The 21,548-nt window shown below is 42.4% G+C and overlaps 1 protein-coding gene across 1 annotated transcript in view; it reads left to right on the top strand.

Annotated features, from left to right (window-relative positions):
• gli1 (GLI family zinc finger 1) overlaps positions 1–20,726 on the top strand; it is a 53,892-nt gene extending 33,166 nt beyond the window's left edge. The window contains exons 3-14 of the mRNA XM_069690962.1: positions 9,676–9,785; positions 12,471–12,703; positions 13,290–13,391; positions 13,499–13,697; positions 14,095–14,260; positions 14,487–14,594; positions 14,928–15,068; positions 15,220–15,369; positions 15,897–16,061; positions 16,498–16,740; positions 16,991–17,291; positions 17,529–20,726. Coding sequence (XP_069547063.1) covers positions 9,715–9,785; positions 12,471–12,703; positions 13,290–13,391; positions 13,499–13,697; positions 14,095–14,260; positions 14,487–14,594; positions 14,928–15,068; positions 15,220–15,369; positions 15,897–16,061; positions 16,498–16,740; positions 16,991–17,291; positions 17,529–20,095 — 4,446 coding nt within the window. The 5' untranslated portion in view covers positions 9,676–9,714 and the 3' untranslated portion in view covers positions 20,096–20,726. The remainder of the gene's footprint in view (positions 1–9,675; positions 9,786–12,470; positions 12,704–13,289; positions 13,392–13,498; positions 13,698–14,094; positions 14,261–14,486; positions 14,595–14,927; positions 15,069–15,219; positions 15,370–15,896; positions 16,062–16,497; positions 16,741–16,990; positions 17,292–17,528) is intronic.
• Positions 20,727–21,548: the final 822 nt, after the last annotated feature.

Genomic DNA, 21,548 nt, shown 5'->3' with positions numbered 1-21,548 from the left:
TGTGTGTGTGTGTGTGTGTGTGTGTGTGTGTGTGTGTGTGTGTGTGTGTGTGTGTGTGTGTGTGTGTGTGTGTGTGTGTGTGTGTGTGTGTGTGTGTGTGTGTGTGTGTGTGCGTGTGTGTGTGTGTGTGTGTGTGGGGTAAGAAGAGAGGCTGAAGGTAAAGAGAGGGGAGGGAGGAGAGGAGCAGGGTACAGGAAACCACAGGTATGTGCAGGATGGCGGGTGGGTGGCCCAGAGCAAGGACAGAGAAGAAGTGAGATTTTGAAAGAGCGAAGAAACGGCAAGTTGAGGGGAGTGGGACTGAAGATAGAGGAAATACACTCACATGTGTCGGTAGCACCACATCTGTCGTCTTGATGGAATTGTTTGTTGAGATCCCTGAACTGACAAATGTTGAAAATCTAAGTGGCTTTGAGAAAGTAAAGCTGCTGAGTAGCCGGCAGTACAACGCAGTGCTTGTACAGGCAAATGAAAACAAGGAGAGGTGAACCGCTCCTAATCCTTACACAAACACGATAAAGTCACTGACTGATCAAGCCAACAGTTACAAAGGTGTTAAAACAGTAGTTATATCTGCCGCTTAGACAATCTCTCTCTGTTAACAGACAGTAAAGGCAGAAGATTATGGTAGTTTTGCACCAGAATTATTTCTTTGTCAGTAAGCTGGAGTTTTACCAACTTTACTTTTTTCTACATTCACAGTTTTAAAGCACCCTGATAATGAAAATATGTCTTTTAGCTTGTCTAAAGTGTAAAAAAAAAATAGTTCACTAAAGGCTTAACACTTTCTGGGATTCGCTCAGTTTGCTCCACTATTTTGCCTTGCTTGGTTTCCCTCCCGCCTCTACTGTTTTCAGTCATGTAGAGGAGCCGCAGTCAAGCCCTCTAGTTGCCCAATGTCTGTCATCAGTCACTCCGACTATGTAGCAACAAGGGATCAACGTTTCATTCTGCCATTTTGACAAGGTGAGAACCCCAGCAGTGAGATATCACCACCACCACAGCTTGCTCAGCCCGCAGTTTACAGTACAGACATAGATATGTGACGTGTGAATCACTGGGTTGAAACTGGGGTCATGGTGTCACTGTATTAAACAACAGTGCTGGTCTAGTAAAGGGTTTCTCGCATGACATGGCTCCCGAACTTTGCGGTCTTCCTCTCTTAAACCCAAGATCATTGGTAGTATTTTTGTTGTGTATGTTATTTTAAGTCAATTCGTTTTAGAGTATGGAGACACATTTCTTAACCTGTTTGTCGCGGCAAAGCAGACAGGCATTTTCCAAAAATAAATTGGTTGAACAATCTGTCTATCATTGTCTGTCACTGGCTGGCTTTAACCAATCAGATCCTTGTTCATGAACAAATGCTTACATATCGGCGTCATCACACCTAAACCGAACCTGTAGGTGCCAGGAGGTCCTCATAGGACGCTGATTGGTCTGAAATGCATACGGACAACTTGAAGTCTGACAGTATGGATTCTTGAATAATTTCTATCCAGCTGAAATGCAATGTAACAGATTTTTAGGCATTGTTTTGTTCTGCTAGATTTTTTTTTTTTTTTATATAAATTCCTTACCTTCAATGCTACACTGCAAATGCTATATCTTCACAGCACTGCAAGAAAAAAGTTTGCTAAATTTGTTTGATACAATTTTAAATCCATCTCTCATATAGAGTATATGCAGGACTATATCTACAATATATCTATATGTACACTATAGACCAAAGTGATATGACTGGAATTAATTTCATAATATTAATAGGAGTATTTTTTTTTGCATTGATTCATCAGAGATAGTAATGCAAAAATTAGTAATGTAAAGTAACTACATTTATGTTCAATGCAATGCTATGTTATTAAAACTTCTAAACTATAAATCCGACAGAACTCAATCTTTAGTGCTTAATTTGTGGAAAACACAAATCACAGATGATCATGCACTGGTTCAATATCAACATGTTGCATCTACCCTCAAAGTTGTCATATCGTGTCATGTCATCATATCATATAAAAGTGGTTGTATGATCTTATAGTTCAAGAAATAGCAGGTAAATCGTGAAAACCATAATGGCAGCAGTTTGGTACGATGCAATTAAGATATCATCCCGATGCCACTTAAGTAAACAAAAATACTGATTTACTGCTGAGCCCTACTTCTTTGCATCTCACAGTGAGGCTAATTTATGTTTGGTATCTTTTGAAAACGTAAGTCTCAGCCTTAATAAGTACTAAAACTGTTTAAATGAAACTCAAAATGGGCGTTCATAAGTAGATATGACATTAATCCTCGCTGCAGCAGGTCATTGAGAAGGGCTTATTGTACATTACGGTGATGTCTCCAGTCCTGTGGCCTTTCACCGGTCACACCATTGGCCCCCATCACATTACAGCAGCTGCGAGGAATTCACAGAGTCTGGGGTAAAAAGGGGTAAAAAACACTGGGGAGGGAGGGAGGGTGGGTGGGTGGGTGGGTGAGGGAGAAAAGCAGGAAAGGAGGAGAGTCTGTGTCGGGTGAGGGAAGGGTGGGGGGGAGGGTGCGGGGGTGGCGGTGTTACAAAAACAAAGCCCGAATTTAAAAACAAAGTTTACCACTGAAGGAAAACAACAGGGCTAGAAGACGTCTGTAAGAGGAGAGAAAGAAAGAGGAGGAAAAGAAAGTGCAGAAGAAAATGAGGTAGAATCTGGGCTGTGGTTGGCTGAGGGCCCTTGCCCCGCCTTCGCCCACCCCACTCCTCACCCCTCGCCCACCCCTCACCCCTCCCTCCCTCCCTCCCTCGCTCCGTCTCCAGCCCTAACACAACAGAATCCCCCCGCAAGCCCAGCCACATCAGGAACGGCTGGCTACATTATAGCTGCCATTATCGTCTCTCAAGTCATAACAGCCAGAGAACACCCACCTCGACTGCAGCTCCACCAGGAGGGGGGGGAGGGGCCAGGGAGAGGTCGCAAGAGCAGAAATGAGCAGAGAGGGAGAGAGGGAGAGGGTGGAGGCAAGCGAGGGAGAAGAGGGAGCAGGAGATAGTCAGAGATACAGAGAGCAATGGAAAAGGCAGAATGAGAGGAGGACAGCAGGGGACGAAGGAGAGGGTGGGACAAAATACTTTCAGATTGGTGTTTACACTGCATGCAACAAGCTCCAAAGATGTGCGTTGAGTTTTATTTAGGCTGTTTAGAGTGTGTAAATGCTGTCTAAGTAATAGATTATCCAGCAAAAACACACACACACACACACACACACACACACACACACACACACACACACACACACACACACACACACACACACACACACACACACACACGCGCAAACATGGTATACTCACATTCCCATCTGAGATTAGAGGAGAAATGAGGTTAAGAGGAAAGGGGATGTCGTTAAATGCCTCTTTCTATATTGGCTGAGGAGGGAGAAGGGGGAACATGTGTGAGCCCCAGTTTAGTGTTACACCCAAGAGAAGGGGAGTGTAGAAGTGGAGCACAGCAGATCAGACCTTTCGTCTGACATGACCAGTGACCTGTGGAAATGTCTGTCCTCTCTGGAGACTTGCTCAGAGGAAGGAGGATCGGCACTTTATGGGAATGTCACAAATGGCCAAACCGGGCACGACTTAACAATGTTCCTCTTTGTATACCACAAACACAAGCCATCACCTGAGAACTGAATATACTGGGGCCAGTTCGCAAGCGAAGGCCATTAGTCTAAAAAGCAATGCAGTTCAGTCAACAAGTATAGTCTACTACTATGTCCGTTAGTCTTTTGGGACTTTAGTTTCTTAAAGTGAGGAAAAAGCAAGTGGCATATTTTTTCTGAACGTAAGTTAAATTCATAAACATTCAAACAAATACTTGTTTTTTTGTTCAATACATTCAGACATGTTTATTGTTAAACTGTCTTAGCATTTATTTTGTCTCATAATTTTCCACTTTAAGTTACCGACTTATGTCATAGTGTTAGAAAAATGTCCACTGTGGTCCAATGAACTCCGTCTTCGATCTGGTTGAAAGCGGCACCAAACACACTGTCTTTGTTAGTTTAAGCCCGACACAGTTGTCATTTTCCCATCCAGTGCCCACGCTGTTTAAACGGCACATTCACTTGTGCCCATCTGAGCGCCAATGGGCGAGTTGGTCTTAGAGGAAGGTGTGATCAGGAGGATTGTTGGCCCATTGCTATGTTCAGGCAGTGATTGTGCGATCGACCAACAAAAATCTGGTCTTAAGCCAGTGGCGCTGTATTCAGCTGTTATTTTAAGGGCGCATTATAAAAATAGTAATTTGTTGGCTGGTGCACGATGAGCTCACACTCTGCTTGTTGTTCAGAGGGATATGCAGCATGGTAAACACATGCAAAATATTTTTTTTTAAAAATCACAATGTGAAAGAGCAGATACATTTCCTCTTCAGAGAAACGTTTTGGCAACATTTTAGCAAATCTGCTGTAATAAATGAATCTGGCCCCTGGATTTTAAAGGGAATTTTCATGTTACAGCCAAAACAAGGTATACCTCTTTGAACCATGATTATCAACTATTAAACGAAAAATAGAAGATTTTGACACGTCCTAAATGCATTTGTGCCATGTGCTTTAGATTATGCGCTTAGATCAATAAAATAAAGACCAGTTTTTACCCTCTTTAGCAACCATAAACTACTGGTCAGACCAAATCCATTGTAACGGTAAAATCCATGACTCAATAGAGGAAAAGTCTGTTTTATTGCATATTAAGTCAAATTCTAATCTTTAAGAGCAGTATGATGTTTTTGCTTTTAAAATGTAAATGGTGTGACTTTAAATCTAGCTTTTCTATTCAAAGACCTGAGGCCAGATCTGCTGTTGTAGTTAGTATCATCTTTAGCTGAATGTGGGTCTTTAAAGTGCAGTGGTTAGGACTCTGACTGTGAATGAGTAATAGACCATTAAGGATACAAAACCATATTTTATTTATTGGTGCTAAACTGTGTTGGTCTGGTGAGTAAGTAGGTAAGCTGGAAAGGAAATATATTAGGCTACACCACAGTGAGGACTTCTCTGTTTTTTTTTTTTTAAATAGCCAGTAATTGAGGTGAGCTCTGCTAATATGCCCGTCCAAGTGCACACAGACTTAAAAAAAGAAATGGGTTTGTCTCACTTTGGAAAAAATAGTATAGTGGCCCCAAAACACAACTATGGTTTAAAAAAAAAAAAATCAATCTTTTCTTTTTCAAAACAGGACGATTTTGTGCTCCAAGACACTTAAAACACTGAACTTTGTTGATTTATTGACTGTTGAGTTAATTTAATTAATCTATTAGACATCACTGTGGTCTGTTTGCTTTATGGCTTTCTGATGGGATTGCTGTGACATTTCATGCAACTCCTCTTTCACAGTAGTATTGATGACATGTTGCTATAATTGATGATGTGATGGACAAAGTCACTGTGTGACGTTTGAAATTACTTGCTTTTCGGGCATGTCTGATTAGTATGGGTTTGGGATGTTTCAGGGTTTGTGAACCTGGAGAGTCTCATCACGGAGGTATTTGGGTGTAGAAAGTGGCTGCACATCCTGTCTTCATCCTCAGCTCCTTGGTTTCTGCCCAGCTCGCTGTGCCGCAGTAGAACAGATTTGTTTAGTTAGCCGTGTGATTTATGGCCTTGGGGTTTTTAATATGCTGCTGCCCCATCCCTCTCAAATCCAGCGCCACAAAATTACACTGGTGAGCAAAGTCCCTCAGTTTCTCACAAAATAATGACCTGAAATAGCAAAATGCCACCGCACCTGTGTCAGCACCACACATGGATGACATCATCCATCTGTACATGCTTCAGAACATAAATCTATCTATTCACACATGCATGTACGCCTACACAAGACAGATAAATACTGTATATATGCATGTATGTCATCCTGTAATGTTTAGTGTAAAGCTTTAAAAGGGTCTCCTACCTGAAAGTCGTTACTATGATTTTCACCACATTAATACATATAGTTTCCACCTCAGATTAAACAAAATATTCTTTCTTCCCTTTCTTTCTTTTAGTTTCACAAAATGCCTCCATACACACAAGAATGCAAAAACAACTACAGATGCTCAAACAAGTATGTTTGACCAGGAGGTGACAATAAGGTTTACATTGCTGATGCGTCAAATACCAAAGAAGAACATTTGGAGTATGTCTAAAGAACTTATTTTTCTTTGACACCACTGACCACAGGCTGCATATAAAAGTGGACGTTATGGAAGTCTAAAAAGTCAAGTCAATGCTTAAGTGCCTTAAAGTGCCATACCACTGTAGGCCGCTGTCGCTAGAAAACCTCTGACTTCTTTACTTTAAAAGGGGTTTCGTAAAAACACAAACATGTTTGTTTTGCAGAATATGCTAATTAGTGTGGACAAAACCAATACCAATAAAAAAAATTAAAAAAAGCCTCACGAATACAACATTCTTACAATATATCCTACTAACTCACAATTACAATGTTCAGTTTTTGTCGATACTGTTTTGTAGAGGTTTGGATTCAACTGTGTGATCATTTTATAGGACACAGTTTATGGTGCTGTTAAACTGTATTGCGTTAAGCTAACAGATGTTTGTAATATTTTGACCACCAGTGAGTGTAGAATAAAAATCCTAATCTAAATATAATTCCTGTTGCAAATTTTGCCAGACACGTCACGACAGAACGCCTAGGAGACGGGGTCGCTCAGACTTTGTAAGCATTGATGCTATTGACTTTTTCTGCAAAAGAGAGTAGTTTATGTATCATGCAAATTAATGACACAAGACACAGTTGAGTGTGTGTACACAGAGCTACATCAGTAACACTCTCACTCTCTCGTTGCCTTGCTCCCAGGGGAAACACTCGCAAACATATTTTTCAAAAAATTCCAGCTTGCTTGTGTGCAGGTGGGCTCATACATTATTCACTCTTACTCTGAGATCCACCACCATTTATCATTTAAAGCACACACACACACACACACACACACACACACACACACACACACACACACACACACACACACACACACACACACACACACACACACACACACACACACACACACACACACACACACACACACACACCTCTACCGCAAATACACTTGTCTCCAAAACTCTCTTCTCACCTGCTACTGGGCTTCCACAGTATAAACTGCCTCAGTATATCGTCACACTCACTCTTTCACAAACATTCTCTGTAGACTTGGTGGCCAGTAGATTATTACTGTATGCTACCCCTTGGCGAGACTGACAGGTGTGCCAGTTTATGTATGAGTGTACGTGTGTGTGTGTGTGTGTGTGTGTGTGTGTGTGTGTGTGTGTGTGTGTGTGTGTGTGTGTGTGTGTGTGTGTGTGTGTGTGTGTGTGTGTGTGTGTGTGTGTGTGTGTGTGTGTGTGTGTGTGTCAGGCTGTCAGGGGACCCCCTTCTTGGTATTTATTAGTTCTGGACAGCTGAGGTGCTCGGCAAGATCTCTATTTAGCACTTCTGGCTAATTATCATACGCACATCCAGAGCCTGTGCTGAATATATACAATTAGCCCCTCGCTAACTTTGCGTACCAAATCCCCCCCCTGGTGGCTTGTGGGCTTAAATAGGTCCCTGCTGCCCTTTTAGCACTTGTGCTACTACATAACAGGCCTGGCAACCTGTTACATTGAAACCATAGAGCTTTCATCTGCAGTGGACAGGAGCTCTCCCAGTTTGGGTTTGAACACTTGTCACATAAACAGAAGCAGTATAATATTTAGCTTTCACATGCATGGCGAGAATGTAGCTACCCATGTCGGTTTTGTAATGTTGGTTTTATCAACTTGTAAATGTATTTTTGGTTGTTTAAACATTGTCACAAAGCATATACAAATAAAGGAAAATACAGGGATAAAGACATATATAACACGTGTTAAATGGGAAAAAACAAAAATAGAATTTGCCAATTTTGCACCCTTTTTTGTTTCTATTCAAAATCAATGAGCAATATATATTTGACTTTCTTAATTCAACAAACTTTTTATGCAAACAATTTCTTTTTTGTTTCTTCAATTGTCGCCGCTACCGCCCTTGTCCTACTGATGTTTTTTTTGTTTATTTCTTTGGTCCTAATTACCGTTTTAAGCATGTAAGAACCCTGAGTCCCAACTATTAGTACCTGCACTGATGTGGTTGGATGTAATGAGCAGGTGCTCGTTCCCGAGACCTCTCAGCTAGAATTACCTTACACATACACTCTTGCTGAAAGATACCTTCTCAATATGAGTTTCATACAAAAGGCTGCTTTGTCCTGCTTTCATTTTTCTCTGTTTGTCTTGCTTGCATCCCTAAACTTTTGTCCTTTAAGCTTCAAGGGAAAAACCCAGCTTTTCCTCTTCTGTATGCCTCTTCCATGCTGATGGCTACTTTGCAGGGAAGGTGCAACTGGTTTTTGGCGTCTGTCAGCAGTGTTTGAGGTGCTCGGCTGTGTTTGGAGAAGAGAGATTACAGCCAAGTCTGCTGTTTGTGTCACAGGCTTTTGTCTAATCTGTCGGTGTGTGTTAGAGCACATCAGTACCATCACATGGCCTGCCAATAAAATATCTTTAACAGTTACGTTGTTGCTTATTTAAAATCTAAGATCCAAATAAGAGCCAATAGTATTGTTGGAAATACACAACTGCTAATCATGAGAAACACTTTACTGCAATGAGTCCGTGCTCCAGAGTTATCATTATCATGCAGATTCTTTCTTTGAAAATGTAATATTTAGTCCTCTTAATGGGAACTTTATGACATACAGTTATCATACTGCCATTTCTTTTTTTATATATACATAAAGCCAGGTGCTTTTATTTCTATCTTTGTGTGGCTGCTGAGGAATTTATCCCCGTGTTTCTTTGTTAAGGGATCCTATTTATTCAGAAAAGATATACGGGACAAACAGCCTCACTTATTTTCATTTCAGAACCTCTACTGCCTCTACCAGATTCCTCCTGCAATAAAAATGAGTTCAGTTTTTAAGCGCTACAGTTTATCTGTGTTAAAAGAAAGTTTCATAAATCCCAGATTTTAACAGTCAAAGACCGAGCTTCAAGTCACATTTTTTGTTAAGCATTTACCTTTCTGGATCAATAAAATATAACTGTCTATCTAAAATAACTGTAAGAGATGTTGCTTCCATTTTACCTACAAAAGAGAAGCATTTTTTGTATGGCTTACTGTCAAAATGGTGTTTTATCCACCTTGATGTTCAGTGTGTGGTTAAACTGTTCTTTGCTTCTTCTTTTTTTCCTCCTTTCATGGTATTTCCATTTTAGCTGTTAATTTTGCAGTCAAACCTCGTATTCAGGTACATCTAATGGCTTTATACGTATACGTATAAAATACTATGAAAAATGTAAAACCAATTCTCTAATAGTGCTTTTAAGAACAATTCACTTCTAATCTACTTGCTACTTTTACTTATGAAATAGATTTAATTTTATAACCAACAATGTTTAAAAAAAAGTATGACTCAAACTTTTCAGAGAGCTTATTTTGCCGTTAAACTGTTTTTCTTGGTCTGGTTTGGTCTGTTATTAACATCCTACGTATTCTTTTTTTTCCCTGGCCACAATTGTTCTTGTGCATTTAACGTTTCTTTCTGGTGGAGTTTAGTTTAGTTTGGTTTTCCTTGTCTTCACCCTAACCGTGCTCTCGTCTCTCTGCGTCAGGTCCAGGGTGTAAGGGCAGCAGCAGGTCTCGGAGCTCCAATGCCAGTGGACATGCAGCCACACCAGGGGCTGTATTACTACGAGACCTCACCCAGCCAGCCCTCCAGAGGGTAAGACAGCAGTGAGCATGCGCCATGTCCTCACTCATTACTCTGCAGCTCCAGTTTAACCACCACAACTATTTTAGAAACATAAAAAAATAGTCCAACAATTTCATTAACTTTCCATAAAACACAATTACTAGCAACTACAGCATAAAGATTACTTATTTACATGGTGTATTTTGTTTGTTTAATTTACATAATAAAACTAATTTACGTTAAATTTGAGTCTTTCATATCAGATTCACACAAACATTGTAAGTGGTCTTCCTCATGACACCTTTTTCCTGAACATGTCTTTAAGATCCCTATTAAAGGGTTTATAGCAATGATGCTGCTGAAGTAAAACTGACAAACTTGATGGTGTGAATTGGTCTAATGTTTAAAAAAGCAATAGCAATACTTAAAAATCACAATACAATATAAGTCAGCACCGAAGCATCGGGATAGTATCAAACCAGTAGATAAACATGTCGTTCCAGTCCCAATATACACACATAACATGAACACTCATTACTAGATGCAAGATATGTGCCACAGTTTACATTTCCACATACAATTTGACATGTCTTTACCACATTATTTTTGTCATTTATCAGAGACCATAAGTGCTGATCTCAGTATATCTGTGATAAACTAATATATCTACCTGGTTTAGTCATCTGTAAGACTCTAAAAATAACCTTTACACAGGGTTGTGAGATGTACAATAGGTCGTGAGCACAGGATTTTGTCTCCGTACAGACAATAAGGTGTTAATCCTGCCAACCCCACTGTGATGGCAAGACTTTGGGAAGAGAACAAAGACTCCAGCATGTGACTCCCCCAAAAACATCAAACTGTCATACATTTATAATTTCTGTTTATGTTTGGGAGATGTGTGAATAAGTAAGTGATGGAGGCGTATTTTTGAACGTGGATTAGACTTCTGGATGTTCATCTTTGTTTCCAATTTTCAAGCTAATTGAAAAACTGTGAAAACTGTTTCTTCAAATGTTTTTGTTTTTTTCTGATCTTGTTACAGATCAGCAAAATCAGAGATCTTGTTGCAAACATGTCATTCTTTTTTTATCACCAACAACCGTAAATCACAGCATCTTCCTCTCTAGAAAGCGCAGAGGCTCCAAAACTGTTTCTATTTCAATCACACAGATATTCTGAGGATGTAGAAGCCCAGGTCTCTCTGCAATTGTTGTGGACACAGCGCTAGCTCAGCCCCTCACTCCTCCCCTGTCCACCCTCTCCTCCCTCCCTTTCTCATGCCACCCAGGTTGCGGGTGGACTCGGCCTCTCTCTGACAGCTGCTAATTACAGGCTGACCAGGCCCCGCTGCGCTCTGCATGACTGCCTCGCGCCCCACTCAGGTTACCCAGAGTGAGGGAGAAGCAGAGAGAGTTGGAGAGAAAGGTGGCTGGTCAGGACAGAGAAAAACAGAGGAGCGGGAGGAGGAGGGAGAGAAAGGAAGAGGAGATAGAAAGAGGGGAGAGAGAGGGAGAAACAGAAAAGTACAACAGAAGGGGTGAATGGGAGAAGAGAAAGAGGGTGAGAGCGGGAGGGAGGTAAATTCGGGGGGGGGGGGAACCAGCACAGTGGATTAGAGAGGACAGATTAAGCTCCTGTGTGGAATACACGTTGTGGCGAAAGAATTAAAGTACTGAAAGGACGACTTAGGAGAAGGTGGATGGGTGAAGTCCGTCCATTTTTTTTTTTTTTTTTTTTTAAAAAGGAGCGAGAGGGACAGAGAAAGAACGGGAGAGACAGATTCTGAACTACTCAGTGAGACCGAGGAAACGTCAGAGCATCCATTGAAATTCATGAAAAGACTGGAAAGTTCCAATGAAGCTTCACTTTTCTAGTTTGGTAGGGGGAAAACCCAGATGAGTAAGTTTCCACAGTTTAGACCAGGATAAGGGCTATACACCATCTAGTGGTGGGAGGGAGAAAGCACAGCAGCTTAGAAGACAGGAACTCCATGATTTTTGGAGTTCAAATACTCAGGTAGAGCTTTTTTCTAGGCCTCACACAGACAGAAAAAAAAAGAAGTCTCTGTGAATGCTTTAGCTTGTAGAGGTGTGATATATTGAAGCTTCCCAATTGGCCTAATCTTCTCCTGTCTATCTATCTATCTATCTATCTATCTATCTATCTATCTATCTATCTATCTATCTATCTATCTATCTATCTATCTATCTATCTATCTATCTATCTATCTATCTATCTATCTATCTATCTATCTATCTATCTATCTATATATATATACAATTTATCAGAGTCTAAAAGTGAATGAGAATATATAATTTTCTCTATATTTATTTGTTAATTTTTCATCAATTTAAATGGATTTATTAATTCTTAATTACTCCAGCTCATTTATATATTCACTTTTTTTGTTCCCAGTGTTAATTGCTCTATTAAATGCTCTGATTACAGTTTCTGTTTTGTTAAAATAGAAAGATTACACAGATTAGAGCCAAAATCATTTCTTCGTTATGTTCTGAGGAAGAGAGGTGGTACAAGCTAATGTTAAATGATGCTACACGCCAGAAATGACTTCTTTTTTTTTTTGGACCTGGACAAATCTTACACTGACATCATCATCACATTTGACTGTTTTTATAGTTCCCATTCTCACTTTTATCAGTCACCATTTTCCACACTGCTTTCAGAAAACTTCTCTGACTGCGTTTCTTGCAGCCTCGTCCCATCCGACCAGTCTCCCTACACTGATGCGTCTTCGCTGCGTGCTCCGCATCTCGACGGCCCTCCCCAGGACCGCCACGCCATGTATAATCCCATGACTCCCGGCATGACTCATGGATCAGGACCAGGGCAGGGGCTCGGCCACTGCTTGGATCAATATATGAGGCCACCTCAGGCCCCGCCGCCGCACAGTATGATGGGCCACAGGGGCATGCCGCCCACAGAGAGTGAGTCAGAGTATCTTTTACATTTCCTTCATCGCACAGCTGGTATTGATTTGGATTTGAGGATACCTGAGAGACTGTAAATAAAACTCCACAGATTTCTGCGAAAGTAATGATCAGAAGTTAACAGTTGGCTGGTTGTGCTATTGAGCTATAAATGTGTCTCTTTACTCTGCAGTGTGGAATTACAGTATGACAGCAGGTTGGACTAAATTGCTTAGTTAATTTAGGGTGAACTATGGATATATTACAACATATCTTAATATAAATTCTGAGTACGTACTGGGTCCTGTTATAGTTTGGCTTTCTTATGATCATGTATCAGTAGTAATGCCAGGTGTTTATTACACGCATAATCATGTCTGGAGTGAGTTCAAAGCTGTTGAATAAACAACGTCATTCACACGAGTTGTGCCATTTCTCCCTCTTCTAGGACTGCAGGTCTACATCTTGTGTTTTTAACATCTGGTTTGACTACTTTGTGACTGCTTGAGCTACAGTCACCTAGAAATTCCGTGTCGGCTTACTGGTGAAATAATTTGAACAGTGATCTTTGAGATTGCTTGTTCCTGTGTGTAATGTCCTCCAGGTGGCAATAGCACCCCCTACTGCAACCAGAACAACATGATGTCATCTCATCACAACTTCTGCCAGGTTCAACCTGGCTCTGATCAGATTGGGTCAGGTGACGGTAAGAAAACACTCAAGTAAACTGTTTGAATTCAAATTTAAATGAATCCTGTCACAAAAACTTGTTGTATAATAAAAGCTAACCCTCCTACTCTCGTCCACCTTTAGGCTCGAGGTTCTCCACACCTCGTTCCATACTGAAGCTGAGCAAAAAGAGAGCTCTGTCCATCTCCCCTCTGTCTGATGCCAGTGTCGACCTGCAGACGGTAATCCGGACCTCGCCCAACTCCCTGGTGGCCTTTGTCAACTCTCGCTGCAACCCCAATGGTGCCAGCTCTTATGGCCATCTCTCCGTGAGCGCCATGAGGTAAGATATTTCTCTGTTCCATATAAATAAAGCTCAAAAATACATTTGACAGCCAGTAGAAATATCCATCTCTTTTATCTCATCAATCAATGGATAAATACTTGTAAAGTGTAACATTTAAAGCACTGAATGCACAATTTTGAAATAGTCTCAGAACATGATGTTTTAATTTGATGTAAGTGTGTTGATACTTCTCTGATTTCCACACCAATTTCTATCAGCCAATGTGAGGTGATGAGTTGATGACATTCCTAAAGCCACCCTAGATGATGACAAAGCAAAAATGTCGCCTGTCCGCATAATAAAAAACGCTACCGATTGTATTAATTTGATTCAAGTATCTCACTACTTCCAGCAGTCTTTAATCATATTTTTGTTTCTTCTCTCCCATCAACAGTCCATCGTTGGGTTACTCCAGCAATATAAATTGCCAATCCAGACAACAAGGCATGTACGGAGGAGGCGCCGGTACACCACTGGGTGGACACACACCAGGTCCCTGCCAGGCTTCCCGTCTACCTCCCCATAATCCTCGGCTCCACGCTCCGCCCAAGCATGGACATGTAAGATGGCTCTCTCACGCACTTCACAAAGCAGTAGGAGTATTTCAGCATCAGTGCACCTTCTGCTTCTGACAGCTGGGAGGCAAGGGTTGGCAAGTAGGAAGAGAAAACGTAGACTGATAAATGACAGAGAGAATTAAAGTCAATTTTATGAACACATAAATACTATGAATGACTTTAAGAGACAGAAACTGATTGGTGAAATTAAATGTGTGTTGTTTTGCAGCTGAAGACAGAGCCAGGGCTAGGAGGTTTGATGGATGGCATGAATGTGAAGAGCCTGGAGGAGAGGTCAGAGGGCGATGTAGCCAGTCCCTCTTCCACAGGCACTCAGGTACAGTTACGGTCTTATTAAAAAATATCTGCATTTTAGTGTTGGTCTTGTGTAGTGTTGTCGAATACACATGCAGGAATATAAAAGCATTACTGTGTGTCAAAGAGAGATGGATTCAAGAGCAGTGAGTTAGGGTCATACACAAGATCATTACTGCATATTAAAGTCATAAAGGGAAAATACAGCTTTTCCTGTTTGTGTTTATTTCATTGGTGAGTAACTTCCATCATATTGCATCTCATACGTAACATATGGTAAATTGGGCTTTTAGATAAATGCACGGAATCAACTTGAGCTAACTTGCCTTTCTTTTCTATACATACGTATCACTAGGATCCTCTCCTGGGCCTGCTGGACGGCAGAGATGACTTGGACAAGGAGGACGGGAAACCTGAACCAGAGGCCATCTATGAGACCAACTGTCACTGGGAGAGCTGCATCAAGGAATTTGATACACAAGATCAGCTCGTTCATGTAAGACGTACAAAAACTTTAAGATGATGTGGGCTTTAGAAAAAGTTCTATTTTCATATCTCACCAAATTCTTCCATCTTAAAGCATGTACATCTACAGTATATCACTGTGACTTTTAATGGCTCTCCCTGTTTATCTGTTTACTGTACAGCACATCAACAATGAGCACATCCACGGAGAGAAGAAGGAGTTTGTATGTCACTGGCAGGAGTGCTCTCGAGAACAGAGGCCTTTCAAAGCTCAGTACATGCTGGTGGTTCACATGCGCAGACACACAGGAGAGAAGCCACACAAGTGCACTGTGAGTGAAACTTGAGTCTATCTGTCTTCTCTATTTATTCCACTTATCTGTCTGTCTTCATCTAGATATTTTTAATTGCAAGCAAAAAAAAAAATCGTAGGACATTTATGTACTACCATGATACACGTATTTTCAGTGTGGCAGGTCAGAGTGAACTCACTGAGAAGCTTGTCCTCTATACTGATACTAACATACCGCTATCATAGTTTCTTTAAGCGTGTTGTAGAACCTCCTTTGCTCCTTTCAAGAGCATAATAATGCCTCTACAATAGCTTCAATATGACTAATTAAGAAAAGGCTTTCTGGGGACACAAGTCATTCATGCCGGGACTGTGAAAGATGATTCATTATAATGTTATTGTGACTACACTTTACATATTGTAGCTTGAATATATTATCAGTGTAGGACTGTAGGCATGTTAGTGAAACTTTCATAGACTGGTCATTTCCTGTTGTTCGCTTGATTGCAACTTGGCTGTTGTTGTGAAACCGTTCTAAAACAGTTGTGTAATTTTTTTCTGTTTTAGTTTGAAGGCTGTAATAAGGCCTACTCCCGCCTGGAGAATTTGAAAACCCACTTGCGCTCTCACACCGGGGAGAAGCCATACGTGTGTGAACACGAAGGCTGCAACAAAGCCTTCTCCAACGCTTCAGACCGCGCTAAGCATCAAAACCGAACTCATTCCAATGAGGTACCGTAGTACACACCCTGACAAGTAATAAAGAATTGGATCTGAATAGCACCGGTTCTGCTAAATTCATTCTCGTTCTACTGACACTGTAGTGAAGCGTCATTTTCTTTTCAAGACCAACACATATGATGAATGATTTTTAATGAAAAAAATTAATATAGAATAATTTAGTTAATGACAGAGTTTTTGACATTCACACTCCTGCCCGTATTTGGATGTCCAAGATGCCAGAAACAGCAACTGAAGAAAAAAAACATATATTCAAATACATGTATATTGACAGTAGTTTGTATTTAAATGATAACAATGAAGTATGATAAAATGTGATATACGAGACATTCAGTAGGAGTAAAGTTGTAGTAAAATAACTTTTTGTTATGCAAATTTGCACACACAAACAAGACTGTGTATTGACAGAGATTTTGCTCTTCTGCAGAAACCTTATGTTTGTAAGATCCCTGGTTGCACTAAGCGTTACACAGATCCAAGCTCTTTGCGTAAACATGTGAAGACGGTACACGGCCCTGAGGCCCACATCACTAAGAAGCACCGTGGAGACACCGGCCCTAGACCTCCTGGATCAGCTATGACCCCTGGAGGCCCAAACTCTGAACTGCTGCTGGAGAAAGAAGAGACACGTAGAGAAGACTGCAAACTGTTGGCCCCTGAGACTGCTCTGGTGTGTGATGAAGATTACTGAGGGCCATTTCAATGACTAACAAAACAAAACAAAACATCACTGCGGTGTTTAACTGTATTCTGAATAAGAACATGCACTAATGATGTAGGATCACAGAAATACTTTACCCATAGCTTCTTAGATCGTTTTCAGCCCTTTACTGCAAAGTACATACACTTACTATTTCATTTCTGTAGTACGTATGATTTGTAGTACATGGAGTCAAACTCTGTCTCTCCCTTCCTCTCAGAAATCCCAGCCAAGCCCCGGTGGTCAGTCTTCCTGCAGTAGCGAACGGTCTCCACTGGGGAGCGCCAACAACAATGACAGCGGCGTGGAAATGAACCTAAATGCAGCGGGCAGTCTGGAGGATCTCACAGCATTGGAAGATGGAGTTGCAGGTGGAGGAGGAGGAGGGGAGCCAGGAACAATGGGGATGTCAGCACAGGCTCTGAAGAGGCTGGAGAACCTGAAGATTGACAAACTGAAGCAAATCCGCAGGCCAACCCCATCTGGCCGCTGCGTCAGCAACAAGCTTCCTGCTTTACCTGGTACATACCTTGATAAAACAATACGATTTAAAACTGTCGCACAAAAGTAGAATTTTTCTAATGAGCTGAAGTTCTTATTTGATTCATAGAATAACTGACCTATGTTTGATTAAAAAAAAATAAAAAAAATTCAGGTTTGTTTTATTGGAACACATTATTAATTTAATTAAAATTAAAAAATAGATTTTTATTGATTGACTATTTCTAAACTGTTTCCTCCTGGATGTTCTTTTTCAGGTTCAGGGGAGAGTATGGGAATGTGTGCACCTTCTCCACTTCTTTCAAATCGGCGTGTTATGGAGCTGTCCAATCATGAGCTGGGAGGGGGAACGATTGCCTGCTCTACTAATGACAGGAGAGGAAGTGGCACCAGCAGCCTAAGCTCTGCCTACACTGTGAGCCGTCGTTCATCCATGGTGTCTCCTTACCTGTCCAGCCGGCGCTCAAGTGACGTCTCACAAATGGGGGGAACAGCAGGGGGAGGATGTCACCATCTAGGACCAGATCAGGCTGGGGGCGACCCTCTCTCTCCTGAGACCAATCGCAGAGGAGCACCATGTCCTGGAGGAGGAGGAGGAGGGTTGCCAGGTCTTCCTAATTTAACACCTGCGCAGCAGTACAGCCTAAAGGCCAAATATGCTGCAGCCACTGGAGGACCACCGCCTACTCCTTTACCTAATATGGAGCAGTCAGGTACTCCAGGCAGAAGAGGAGGTGTTTTGAGTGAGTACCAGGGGCAGCCTCTTCCTCCTTTCCTTCAGCACGGGGGTCCTCGAAGGCACAGTGCCAACACAGAGTATGGTACTGGTGTGATCTACCCTCACCAGGCTCCAGGCAACAACACCAGGCGTGCCAGTGACCCGGTTCGATCAGCAGCAGATCCTCAAGCTCTTCCCAAGCGCTTCAATAGCCTTAATAATGTAGCCATGATGGGCCGAAGGAATGCACTGCAACACCGTGGCTCTGACAGCAGTCTTGCCCGCCACATGTACTCCCCTCGGCCACCTAGTATAACAGAGAATGTAATGATGGAGGCTATGAGTATGGAGCCACACCTAGCCCCGGTTAATGACAGGGATCGTTCTATGATGATGCCCTCAGGCGAGAGAAACTTCATGGGATACCAGCAACAGAATCAGACCCTTGGAGGTGGAGGTCCTATTTCAAACCAGCTGTCCCCGAGCCATGAATCTCTGAGCTGCCCAGACCAGGGTTACATGCAGCGACACTACCAGAGCCAGGGAGGGGAGGTCACCTCCAGGGCTGGTGGAAATCCAATGAGCCAAGCAAGGCCTATCCAGCCAGAGGGCATGTCAAATACACTTCTTCAACAGGCCGAGTATAGTATGAGCACCTGCCAGCTCAGTCCCTCGGGCCCCCATTACCCCAGCGTAGGCCAGGGTGGTGACGCTGGAGGCCCCTGGAATGATACCCAGAGCCAAGTCCAAACTCCCAGCCACGCTCTTCAGAACCAGCGAGCAATGCAGTATTCAGATCCAAGCCTGCAGCCTCAGCAGACACAGGCCCACTTCACCAATCAGACAGGCCTCTACAACAGTTCTAATGGAACCCACAAACTCATCATCAAGCCCGAGCAGCAGTTCCACCCTGGGATGGGAGGTGGCGATGCGTGTCAAAGTGCTAAGCTCCATCAGCAACGAATGCTCCTGCAGCAGACACAGGGTTACCCTCAACAACCAGGCCAGGTAATGATGAGGAACTCGAACAATCCCAGCTGCGATTTTCAAGGGCCGAACCAAAACTCTTTCCCCAGTGGAGGGGGATTGAGCTTGGGCTGCGCCGGCTCCGCGCTGTCTGATGGGCAGAGGTCAGAAACCCCGATGATGCAGGTGAAGGAGATGATGGTGAGGAACTATGTTCAGTCCCAGCAAGCACTCATGTGGGAGCAGCAACAAGAGCAGCAGCAGCAGAGTGGAATAAAACCTCCTCCTCTTTCTGACAGTATGGATCTGAGTGGCCAGACAGCAATGATGCAGCACAGTCCACAGCACCAAAACCAGAACCTTTACTCTAACCAGACCTACCCTTCCTATCCCAACCAGAACCTGGTCATGAGCCCTCCGGCCCACGGCCGAGGGCCCGGCTCAGTAACACCTAAAGACCAGCAGCTGACAGGCCTCCAAGGGTCTTGTTACAATCAGGAGATGGTGGTTCCCAGGCCTCCTCAGGGGCGGAAACCTCTCAGCCGCCAGAACAGCCTGTCTCAAGTAGGAGGCGGTTACCTCGGCAGCCCGCCCCACCTCAGCCCCGTCCACTCCACTTCCAGCCCCAGACGAGGGGTTCGGCTTCCTCCAGTCCAGCATCCACAGCACCCACAAAATGAAATGTTCTCTCCCTCCAACAACAACAACATGTACTACTCGGGTCAGATCAATATGGATATGGAGAAACACATGGACCCCCAGAACGGGCCTTTTCTTAACCAGCAGCATGGTATGGGGCCCAGTCTGGACTCAGCAAGTGGCACAAAGTCCATCCCCATGGCTCCTTATCCTGAGTCGGGCCCCATTTCCAATGCCTTAGAAAACCTAGACCTGGACAATGCTCGCATAGACTTCACTTCCATTATCGATGATGCTGACTCTTCCTCTTTCAGTCCTGTCAACAATCCCCATCAGGGTCAGCCAGGATCTTCCTCCCAGGCCTCGTCCCGCCTCACCACCCCCCAGACTTCTGTGAGCCTAGCTGCAGGCTCTGGCCTATCAAACATGGCTGTGGGTGACATGACATCCATGCTTACCTCACTGGCTGGGGAGAATAAATACCTGAACACACTGTCTTAAATGAAGACTCTTGAGCAGCTAAGGTTACATTTAGGCTTACAATCAAACACGGGCCTTGGCCAGGTTTCAATGTAACCAGCCTGGGGTTTAAAAAACTCGAATCCTGCCGCATGTAGTGATTTTCCCTTGTACATTTCAAGAAAGTTCAGTTAGGTTTAAGACGGACAAACTTTCGAATGAAACATATGTAATAGATCAATAGTATGTACTGTTTTATACATAAGCCCCGTATGCCTTTATACGTAAACCCAACACATTGAACCTTATTCAAGCCAGGATCCTGAGCTGGCAAGGGGTCTGTTGCTATTGGATACCCAAGAGGAGTAATTGTCTTGCGTTTTGGCTCCAAGTTGAGACCAACAAGCACTGTGGTCCCACCAGAGGTTAAAAATTGTACGAATCCCTACCCAAAAACCTTAAAACCAAAGGTGCCTGATCAGCCTCCCTCAGTGTATCATTCCCCTGCTCCCGTGGTACTTGGTATTTTTCTGTGCCTTACTGTAAGATCCAGATCTATTTGCCTGATATGAAATGATGATGCTGAACTTTTTCTGAACAGGCATTCCAGTCACATAGGGCTTTGACAAAAGTGGAGCAGAGAAGTATACATGTAAATAAGTTTTATATATATATATATGTATATATATATATATATACTGTATATATATACATATATATGTATATATATATATATATATATATACAGTATGTTGTGTATATGACAATGAGACATTGGATAATCATCCCCTGTCTTTTGATAGACTGCTTTTATTCTGAAGGCCAATGTTCACAGGATGGGATGTTAGTAAAATGGTTGTTTGAAGAGATGAGAAAGATATACATTTAGTGATTGAAACGTAACTTCTTGGTGCTACTAAATATTCATCTATATTGCTAGGGATTTCTGCCTCGTCAGGAGCAGCACAATCTGTACCAGTGACATATCAGTATTTCTACACATGCAGACGCACTCACACACATATTTTCCCCGCACATGAGCCCACACTCAGGACTTGAATCTTTGGTGTTCACATTACATGTATGTTGTAAATGCCTTTCCAGACAGAGAGTTTGCACTCCACATGTTTACTATAAGTGCTCCTAAAGCAGCTGTGTACTCATTTTTTCACTTGTGTTTATAACAGCAAAAAAAAGACAGAGCCCTGCCCTCTCAAAGGTACATACAGTGAGCAAAGTACAAATATGATATGCATTAACAGCCCCCTCCAAATGGCAATAACAGCAGTAACATATAATGCATTTGCTCAACATTAACGAGTTATGACTCGTACATGATTCAGCTGAGGATGACGACAGTCAAGGCCATTGAATGAAACTCAGATACTTTGTACCTGTCAACAGATCTGTCATTGTTGCCCATATTTGAGAAACAGAGGTACTTTTATAGTAAAGCAACACTTTGGCTCTGATCCCAAAAAGGAGTTTTATAGAA

The sequence above is a fragment of the Brachyistius frenatus genome, unplaced genomic scaffold (assembly GCF_029030835.1).
Source record: "Brachyistius frenatus isolate BFR_SWC_R1_liver_20210118 unplaced genomic scaffold, ASM2903083v1 Contig_10, whole genome shotgun sequence".
NCBI lineage: Eukaryota > Metazoa > Chordata > Actinopteri > Embiotocidae > Brachyistius > Brachyistius frenatus.
The sequence above is the reverse complement of the archived record's forward strand: the minus strand, read 5'-3'. Positions and strand labels throughout refer to the sequence as shown.